Here is a 10,901-nt window from a genome sequence, read left to right on the forward strand (position 1 = left end):
AGACTGTATGTCAGAAGACATTGGCATAATTTTAAGTAATTTTGTTTCTGTGCTGATGTCTAAACTTGATTCTGTTATAGTGAGCTCACCGATGGATGAAGTTCTAGCCTCTCTGAAGCGGGGTAGCTTCCACTTGCGAAAAGTTGACCTGCGTTCTCTGCCTCCTTTTCCAAATGAAGATGACAGCAATAATATACTTGCACAAATTAGGAAAGGAGTAAAGTTGAAGAAGGTTCGGAAAGAGGCTCTGAGGGAATCCTCCATAAATTTGCATGATGTTGATCCTCTAACACGCAGCATCCATGAAGCTTTAAGGAGAATTAAAGAAGCATCACCAGAATCTGAGGATGATGAGGATGAAAGTTTACCGTACACTGATTGGGAGAATTAACTGTTATAGGCCAAGGCTATAAAGCTTACATGTTGTAAACATAACCTTGCCCTTCCTTCCGTTGTGCAATTAATTGTTAGTGGTCCTGTAGCGGGGTTGGTGGCCGCTGAGTGGTAGAGCGGTTCCCTTGAAGCTGTGCCTAAAATGAAGTCTTCAAATGTCTAAACTAATAAGTGTGTATACTATATAACGTTTAAAATTCCCACAATCCCTCTTTGCAAGTCGATGAAAGGTTTAAAGTCACTGAACAATTGTCTGGTCAAAATTTGCTGTTCTGTGATCATCGTTGAGTTACATTCTAAGTTTATTCAGATCCCGTTTATACAATCAGCATGATATTGCCATTAATATCTGATATACAATTGAGCATGATAAAGAAAATACCAGTTTCATTAAAACACCTAGTTTTCCTTCTGTACATTATGGAGGGTACACTTTGACCTGGGAAACATGGTTTAAGTGCATCTTGATCCTCAAGGCTCCCTCTACAAACACAATAGCTATGGTTTTATCAAAGCCCCAAAAAAGATTTCTGTACATCCAACAAAACTGGAAGAATAAGAGTTCAGATGCCTTAATAAATCGACACAAAGTATACATGCATGCTAATTTTAGCTGTTCTACAAATTATTATTGGATTTATCTTGCGTCCTGTAAAGTTAAACATTTTTGCATTAATATTTTTGTTTGTACCCCTCAGTTGACCTTTACAAAAGTATATCTGAACGAGTAGCCTACCGTCTGTCATTAATTACTGTAATTGGTACTGTGAAAGTTTAGTAATTAATAAAATGGGAAATTGGGACAGCAGCTAAAATAATTCACTGCAAAATAATAGTTTTACAGAACTTAATTACATGAAATTATATAGCACATTGATTTTAAAACCTATTTATATAGAAAAGCCATGTAAATTGATTCCGTTAAGTTGTAGGCTGACAGATTTATAATTTGTTCAAATTATTTATATGTGCGTAAACAGATTGCCTTATGTATGTCGGAAAGAACTTTCTGAAGAAGTTTCGGATAAAGTTTTATTCACTGTAACAAGTCAATTTAACTGACAAAATTGAGCTATTTCCCGAGCCTTTTGAAGCCTAAGCTTGCTGTCACTTAGCCACTACATGTTGATTCAGCGTTTTCTCTTTACTTTTTCACAATTGGCCATGTCTTGTTTTATGGGCCACGGTCCTTCTCCTGGGCTTCTAGGTTCATACAAAAGAAAAAACATGGCTCTGAAACACTTAGTTAAATGGCTCGGGTCAAAATGCACTGTCTATGTGGATATTTTAAATGCAGAATTCTGATTCTGACTGTGTGCTTAACGTTATTACAGTGGAGAAATGCACTTAAACAGCACCTAGTATAGCACTGCATCTGTGCACGAATGAAAGGTAGCCCACAATATCAGTTTCTTGGCGTAGATTTAATCATCTAAATGTCTATTCGTAAGGCTACTTTTGATATTCCTCAAATGGGTGTAACCCATTTATCTGAGGGCTGAAGCAGGGGGCAGATCCTATATGAATGAGTTTGTTGCCTTTAAATTTGGAACCCCAGGAAGAAAGGACACTGCATGACCAGAAAGAGAAAAACATGTAAATTGGTAGGATTAAAGCTTCCAGCATAGTCTGTGAATATCAAAATTGCAATAATGGCGGAAACCCTCGGGGGATCAAAACTTTGTCATAGCCTTAATTCAAATAGCATAGAATTAAATCATTTCAGAAAACTTCTATATGTGAGGAAAATTTCATTTAGACTCGATAGGAATTGCTGGTCTAAAATCTAGGTTTTAAGTAACACTGACAGATATGTATTTATTTTATTTATTATATGTGTACATCATAGACTGTAGCAATACTTTGCTGTTAAAGAAGGAAAACTGGGATCAGTGTTGGGCAGATGGAAATTTTTCCAATCAAACTTTGCTGTCTTTTTCCTTGGATCAAGATCATCTGGGAGTTTGATGTAGGCATTTACATACCAATAGCAAATAATGAACCATGATGTGTTCGACAATGAAGAACCGGAATCTCTGACATTCCTGCAAATAAACTGCTTCACAGCCAATTTAAAATTTAATTGTTGTACTTTTAACCAAAGGCATGATTCCAGGAGTATCCCTTGGTTATACCCTTAAAAATATGGCAGAAAATCATGCGTTTAAAAATGGTTATCAGTTAAAATAGCGTGAACAACCAATTGGAGTGGAAGAAAAACAAGCAGAATGTTGTCAGGACATTGCTGAACAGAATTGCTATGAATTCTAAATCAAAACATCACAACTGTTGTGCCACATTGTACCTTTTAGTGCACTGATCAAACATCCTAAACTGAAAATGAAGAAAATTTTAACTTCTGCAACATCTTGTGGATATGAAAGTATCAATTGCTTTGGCTATTAGGTTTATCTGCTATGTTGCAGCATCTTACATGTTTATAATTTAATAATATGATTTTTGAACTTGGTGTTGGTGCTGAGTTTGGGTTTGTTTTATATTTTTGATTTTTGTGCATGTGTGAATCATTTGATTATTTAGCAAAAAATCTGACTTATAAAAGAGCAAATTATTTATTTTCACAAGCATTCTGTATGTATTAGAAAAAAAGAACACAACAAAAATTTGCTTGTTAATCAGGTTTTAGTTTATTAATGACAAAGCCAGTTTAATTTTTTTGTTTTTAATAAGTTTTAAAACACTATACATTTTTAAACTGTTTCTGACACTATGATGATTTTAAGTGATGTACCCCCATATGTATTTTTGAAAGGAACCTTCTGAGGAACCTGATGAGTCTTATGCATGTTTAAGCCCCTGTTTAGTTCAACCCAGGACAATCTTTTTTTTTACAAAAATAAACTGACTCAGTTCTGAGGTTGATGGTGAGTGATCTGCATGGAATTTTTTCCCAAAGGATGAGTTTGTTCCATTCGTGTTTCTAGATATCTAGTTGACAATACCTAAGTGAGCACAAGTTAGCAGATTCAGCATGAGCATAACTTTAAAAATGACAGCAGCAAGTTGCTTTGTTTGTTCTGTCAACATGAAGCATTATGCAATTTTTTGCATGCTTTGTAATACTATACTAGATTTAGGAGAAGAGTTTACTTATCTATAGTTATAAGTGACAACATTCTTCAGTGTTTGAAATGACATCCAAACTTGGGACTAATACAGTTTCTGCTTGCAATGTACACATGTTGCTTTAGACAGTCTGGGGAGGGGGACGGAACGAAAATCAGATTTAATTCTATAATTAAGCTTTGATTATGTATTAAATAACTTGAACTCTTTGATCTGACCTCCTAAATTCAGACTTTAATGACTGCATAATGTGGCTGCAGGCAGCACATAATGTTGACTTTGCAATTATTAGGTTGCAGTTTCAGGTGCTTATATGATGATAAGCATTTTGAACTTGTGGTAGTTCATTTGCATGATATTATCCATTACAGTATTCATTGGTTGCTTTAATTTAAATTAAGGAGTCTTTTGGAATGTTTTGCCTCTGAGCTACTCAGCACATCAACTAATATTGTGTGACTGATATTTTTAATAGTTACAATCTCTTTAGCTGGTTGGTAATCAATTGCTGATGTAAAACTTGAGTTTATTTCTTGTTAAACAAAAGTGTTAATATTAATTACACGCGAGAATTGGATTGCAGTAATAATCTGGTGCGTATAGGAGAACAAAACAAATTGCAAAGAGAAAAAGCTTAAATAAATATTATCGCTGTTCAATTAATATTATTCCGGCTAATGCTTATTTTTCCTATGGTGATTATGTTTATGAACAGTGTGAGCTGTAGTTTTTTCAATGCTACAATTACCTTCGCGTTTATTTCATGCCCATTCCCCATTTTGAAATGCCACAAAAAGACAAATTTCAAACTACCATGAAATCTGAATTCAACTATAGTTGTTTAAGAAGGAAAATTCCAATCAATTACCTGAAGCACTTAATTCCTAGAAAAAAAATTAAAAATGGATGAATTAACTAAAGAGAGCATAGGAATTGTTGAACAAAAACCAAGATCTGTCTAGTTCACCTTCTCCCATCCTAGTAGTTATAATATAATAATCTTCATTGTCACAAGTAAGCTTACATTAACACTGCAATGAAGTTACTGTGAAAAGCCCCCAGTTGCCACATTCCGGCACCTATTGGGGTACACCGAGGGAGAATTCAGAATGTCCAAATTGCCTAACAGCACATCTTTCGTGACTTGTGGGAGGAAACCGGAGCACCCGGAGGAAACCCATGCAGATACGGGGAGAACGTGCAGACTCCACACAGACCGTGACCCAAGCAGGGAATTGATTCTGGAACCCTGGTGCTGTAAAGCAACAGTGCTAACCACTGTGCTACCAAATGCTACAACAATAATCGAATTGGTAATTAATCACAAAAATAAATCTCTAACAATTAGTCTGCAACCGATCCAGCCATGATGACAAAGTATTAGGAGTGGAAATGTTAGTAAACCATAGGTCCAAAGGCACTTATTCCCAAGCATTGTGCTCTTCCACATGGCATTTCTCAAATTACTGTATCCCAAACATTTTCTGATGGAAATTATCTAATTTGCATTTGAATTACTTCTCCCATCACTTAAGGTGCCTGTTCCATGCATTGAGCACTCTTTCATTGAAAGATTGTCTTTGCAGGTTACTGATGAATAATACCCCCTTATGTGCAGGTCATGTTCTGCACAAGATTAGGTAGAGGTCTCAACAGATTTTTGGAACTCTGTGATCAGTGTTTCTTTGCTTTTTCTGAAATCAGTCAGAAGTATTACAACACCAGGTTAAAGTCCAACAGGTTATTTAGAATCCCTTGCTTTCGGAGCGCAGCTCCTTCTTCAGGTGAATGAAGAGATGGGTTCCAGAAACACACATATAGACAAAGTTAATGATGCAAGATGATGCTTTGAATGCGAGTCTTTGCAGGTAATTAAGTCTTTACAGGTCCAGCCAGAGGAACCCAAGGAAGGAGCTGTGCTCCGAAAGCTAATGATTCGAAACAAACCTGTTGGACTTTAGCCTGGTGTTGTAAGGCTTCTTACTATGCCCACTACAGTCCAATGCCGACATCTTCACATCATTTTTTGAAATTTTAATTGCTAGTAAACAATTCAGGCTGTAAAAAACCTGCCTTCTAATCTCTTAACTGTGCACAGCATTACTAGTGGAAGCTGTTTTTGTCAATCTACTCTATTGATTAAAAAAATTACAATATCTTAATGCAATTGTTATAACTCTGAAAATATATTAATAAATGGTTGTGAAATAAGGTGGCTTTGAAAGGGGTTTGTTCCAAATGTTCAGTCCTTTGATCAGTGATACAAATTGGTTGCAATTCAGAGTTTGCAAAGTTACAAAAATTGAGTCAAGTTCAACTTCAACCAGCAAATGACAACTAATATGAGCAGAGTAAGTTAACTGGACTGAGATGCCAAATAAGGCTTGTGTGCTGGGCTAGTGCATAATTCATTTTTCTATGTTGAAAAATATTTCCATAAAAGAGAGGAATGCAAATTGACAGGAAAAGTCAATTATACAATTTGAGCTTAATTTTCTCAGAATTGTACAGGTTCCTTTTAAATCATTGCAGCATATTTTTAAACGAAGGATTGTGGACTTGTAACTGTGTAATAAAAACAAGTTAATGTTTATACTAATGGCTGCAAGGGCTTTAACTGCAAAGGTCTTGAGTAAGTCACAGATTGCTCCACAATGGGATACAATTCTTATTTCTCATAAATATTCTACTTGTATCGTCAGTTAGTATATTCGCATTATGGTTTGGTTTCAGTGTACAGGTGGATGAGTTGAGAGTGACACTGAAATCAATTTTGTTGGATGCTAGTTTTGTTGGGTTCGTTTTGGGCTCTACACATTTTGCATTAAAATAATTTGGAATGAAGTGTTTCCTTTAATCATAATATGTATTTTACATGAAGTGACCTAATGGCGGAACAAAGAGCTGCAAGGTTCCCTCAGCAACAAAAGGATTGAGTTATGAAGAAAATCTGTTAAAACATGGGACTTTGTTGAAGGAATGGAGCTGTCAGGCACAGTCTCTTATGAAAATGTACACATATTTAGGCCAGTAGAAAGCGGCACAGGTTCAAGCTGGCAAGAGGCAAATTTAGGATTGATGTCAGAAAATTCCTCGTTTAAACAAAGAATGATCGTATCTGGATGCTCTTTAGTATAATGAAGTCAGCAAACTTGGAAATGGTTGGATTAGTTATGGTCAGAACTGTGTGGATTAAGGAACTAAAAAAGTGAATGCCATTCCTTACTAGGTAAACATCACAATGCATAAATACTAATGAATCAAATTAAATCTTAGCGGCAGAACAGATATGGTATCCCTATTTTTGTTATTGAGTTGCTCAGCTTTTGAATTTTAACTTCCTATATGAAGGTGTCCTTTTATCTCAAAGTTAAGTGCATTTTAGTTATGCAAATCTTATTTGGTAGCAATCATTTGGATCTTGAAATATTTATGTTGGAAAAATTGAATAACTGATTTTAATCTAATTTTTCATGAAATAACCCATTGTGAAACACTACTATTTTGTCACAAAATAAAATAATCAGGTCACCTTCCTTACTCAGCAACTACTCTGAATGAATGCTTTTCACAGAATTAGAAACCTGCAAAGCTAATTGGAGGTTATAAGTATGAATTAGTAGCTCGCATCTGTATCTTTCTGCATTGGATATGTAGAGTATGGAGGGAATCTGTTGCCTAAGGAAAATATTCTTCAATTTTCTCCTGCCTGCTTAAGACATAAGTAAACATATAATATTTCAGTGGGAACAAGAGAGAGGGAATGCTTGAAATTATACCAATTTCATAGACACTGCTTTTGATCTTTTTACATCTGGACATTGTGTTATCACCCTTTTACCAGACAGCAAATAACAGAACTTGACTGTTGACCTATGTTCATGGCATTATTTAAGTTTGTAACAGAAATTGTAAATTTTGCCTAATAACTAGAGCTTAAAGGTACTGATTCGTATCATTGCAATTTAATTGGTGTGCGCCGACATGTTGAAATTATAGTTACAAAAATAAACGAGCTGTGAATAAGAGTACATTGTCGCAAAGAGTGAAGTAATTCAGCTGTGTGTGGTAATCAGGTGTTGAACTAAACCACAGCAAAAATGTATAAAGAATCAGATTTTCTTCCTATAAAAATCAAATTAATTTATTTCTTCTGTACAGGCAGGTATTTTAAATATTCAGATAATTTAAGTAAGATGACTTTTATGCAATTAGTGGAAAGTTAGACCAGTGTGCGGATGCTTGTGATTGGAATGCTCTTATTAGTCCATCAATAAGTGGAGATCTTCTGTGGCAATGATCCCTAGCTTCTGGCTGGCTGGAATAGCTTGTCTCCTAATTGGTTTCACAAATTAGGCGTTGATAATATTTTAGAATCTTGATTTAGCTTGATGAATTGTATTTTCTTAAATAAATCCTGGCCCTTTCAAAGGGTGACAATAATTTAAGATTATATATCTGCAAGATAATAGAAATATTTTGCTTCAAGATACGCTAAATGCAAAAAGGTTATTTTTATGGCATTGAGTGTAGTTGTGCATTTGCTTGAGACAAATTTCAGGACACCTGAGATGAGGGTAGTTTGAGATTATATGCTTCATGCTGTGTAAAGCCTGGATCTTAGAAGGAAGATTGGCGGATGGGCATTGTATAGTGCACACTGAATATGTTTTGCGCTAAAAACACTGCAATAGTAGATAAGGTTGTTTCCGTATCTTGATACTTTCAGGTTGATCGTTTAAACAGGAAGAATTATTAATTTGTTAAAATATTATGCAACAACAGATCCTTGTTATTCCCCCATTTCACATTCCAATATATTTTAAAATTTAGTTCCATGTATATAAATGATTCTTTTTCACATCAAACTTGAACTTACATTCCTAAACAATAATTTGATATTTTGCAAAAGATTTATCAACCTAATTTAAATGTTTATGGGCTAATGAAGCTTTTACGACCAGTAAATTAAGGCTTGATTCTTTAGAAGTGCATTTATAGTTAGAAATTGTGAGGAGCTTTTGAAAAAGAGCTGGGGCATTGGGGATAATTCAGTGACCTTGTAGTACAGGCAGGACAAGTTGTAGTATCTGAGCACAATCTTGTAGCCCTATCCCTGAGCCAGACTTCCCGTGAATGCACCAGTTTACTGAGAGACCACAAATATGCCATTAACCCTAAACAGAGCAAATTCCATTGGCATTATTCTACTCGTCAATGGCTTAAAATAATCAAGCTTTTTGGTCCATATCAAGCTCCGAAAGGCTTGTCAGATCACAAAGCTCAGTGTGTGCAGTTCTTTCAACTGACAATTAAAATAATTGGTAAGCAATTAACCGAGGTAACATCCGCTGTTTATGCTGTAATTCTGCTCAAATTGTGGTATTTTTCAATTTAGTTTATAGCACTGTCCTTTTGACATCGAGAAAAAAACGAGTCAGCATTATTTTTCCTTTTGCTTTTAAAGGTGGCTGGGATCGACAGCCTGGTGTGCTAATTTTTTTTCTAGTGCTGTTTGGTTTATACATTAAGCGGGTACTGTATTTTTGTGGTTTGAGTGACCTCGCCACAGAATTAAACTACCTATCAGCTTTATGTTTTATGCTTTTGTTTTGCACCCTAGTCCTTTTGTATCATGTGACACCATTCTTGTAATACCCAAGGTACAGCATTTCCAAATCCACTCGATTAGAAACTGCTTAGTTCTGTAGTTTTCAGATCCTAATAGGGTGAAGAAATGGCAGAGTGACTGGCATTGTGCAATATTTGAACTTAATGAAACACAGTAGCACAATATTTTAAACTTTATGGCATTTACTACCATATTTAAAATGTTAATTGTGTATTCTGGTTATTATGAAGACATCCACTGCACAGAACAGTTGCTTTTAATATAATCCAGAAGAAAAGTATTTATTGAGCAACAGTATAAATGAATTTTTAAACTTAAGCATTTATAGCAATATTATGAAATGTAAAATATTTGCTCTTTATCTTCCTGTTTTATTAGCTTATCCTTTGCTTTAAGACTGACTTCTGTCATGTAATCTTGATAATATGTTCTGTTTTATTAATTTTTACTGGCATATTGAAGGCTGAAAGCCGCAGAAGTACTGCAATCACCTCTTTTAACATTGTATTCACAGTTTTGGTGCTGAAAGAAATTACTTTTGTTTCATTCAATAAAGTATGATATTTATTTCCTGTTTTTTTGGTGTGAATCTGTTGCTTGTTGGAGATGTTTTCTAGTGATTTGAAGATGTTGTGAAGGTCTGCTCCAGAACATTATGGTCACGACTGTCGTCCGACCAAAAGCACTGAAATCCTCTTAACAAGAATATGGGTGAAACTGAAGGCCAAAATGCTGGCGGGTTATATACAAACATATGAGAAAGACAAACTGCTCCATTCGACCGGTCTGTCAGTGTTCCCCATTGCTTAGAGTTACTTAATCTCATGGAAAAGGCAGAAAATGTATTTTCAAAAGAAGTTGCAGGCAAGTGAAGGGGGAAAATTCCAGGAGATGAATTGAGGATGTCACCCAACATACCACCTATGTTGTGATAGCAGCCCCTTCCAGGAAAGCTGGACGCTAAATATTTGAACCAAATTAATGCAAGATTTATAAAGTGGAAATGTAGTGATTACAGAAAGATGCAGCTCTTAACACCTGAGCAAGTCTATGATTTTGTAACTAGTGTGCATGCCCCGAGTCCCAATAAGGCAAATAACCTATCCATTTGAACACCGTCTAGTCCATTCTTTATTTTAAATACTTGAATCCAATTTCTATACTTTAACTTATTCTCTCATTGATAGCAAAGAGTTCTTAAAAAATATGTATTAACCTAGTGACTCTTCGCTGAACTATTGCTGCTGCATCTTCCACCACAGAAGGGGAATTGGCTCCTTCTATGATTCTATGATTAAATTAAGAGGTTTATAACATTGTATGGTATTGGAAGAACAACAAGTGCAACCAGAAACATGAAAAAAGGGAAATATTAAAAACCGATTGTAAGAGCTGTTACACATACCTAATAAAAGGAGAGTAGCTAAAGTAAATGTTGGTCCCTTAGAGGCAGAGATGGGAAATTCTATTATGGGCAATGAGGAAATGCATGGCAGAGACATTGGATAACTGTTTTGTGCCTTTCTTCACAGTAGAATACACACATTAAATAAATAAATGGTAATCAAGGGACAAAGAAGATTGAGGAACTCCAAGTTAATGAATAACAGCAGAGGGAAGGTATTGGAGAAACGGAAGAGACTAACACTATCCAAAGAGGCAGCTGCAGCGATAATGAATACTGGTTCTGATTTTCCAAAATTCCCTGTATTCTAGAGCAGTTCCAGTGACTAAACAACAATTATTTAAGAAAGGAAGCAGGTGGGAAACAAAACCAGTTAGCCTTGTA

General features: G+C 35.3%; 1 protein-coding gene across 1 annotated transcript in view; it reads left to right on the forward strand.

The window, feature by feature from the left end:
* jmy (junction mediating and regulatory protein, p53 cofactor) overlaps positions 1-4,367 on the forward strand; it is a 178,882-nt gene extending 174,515 nt beyond the window's left edge. The window contains exon 10 of the mRNA XM_038805564.1: positions 81-4,367. Coding sequence (XP_038661492.1) covers positions 81-391 — 311 coding nt within the window. The 3' untranslated portion in view covers positions 392-4,367. The remainder of the gene's footprint in view (positions 1-80) is intronic.
* Positions 4,368-10,901: the final 6,534 nt, after the last annotated feature.

This window comes from Scyliorhinus canicula, chromosome 8, assembly GCF_902713615.1.
Source record: "Scyliorhinus canicula chromosome 8, sScyCan1.1, whole genome shotgun sequence".
Classification (NCBI taxonomy): domain Eukaryota; kingdom Metazoa; phylum Chordata; class Chondrichthyes; order Carcharhiniformes; family Scyliorhinidae; genus Scyliorhinus; species Scyliorhinus canicula.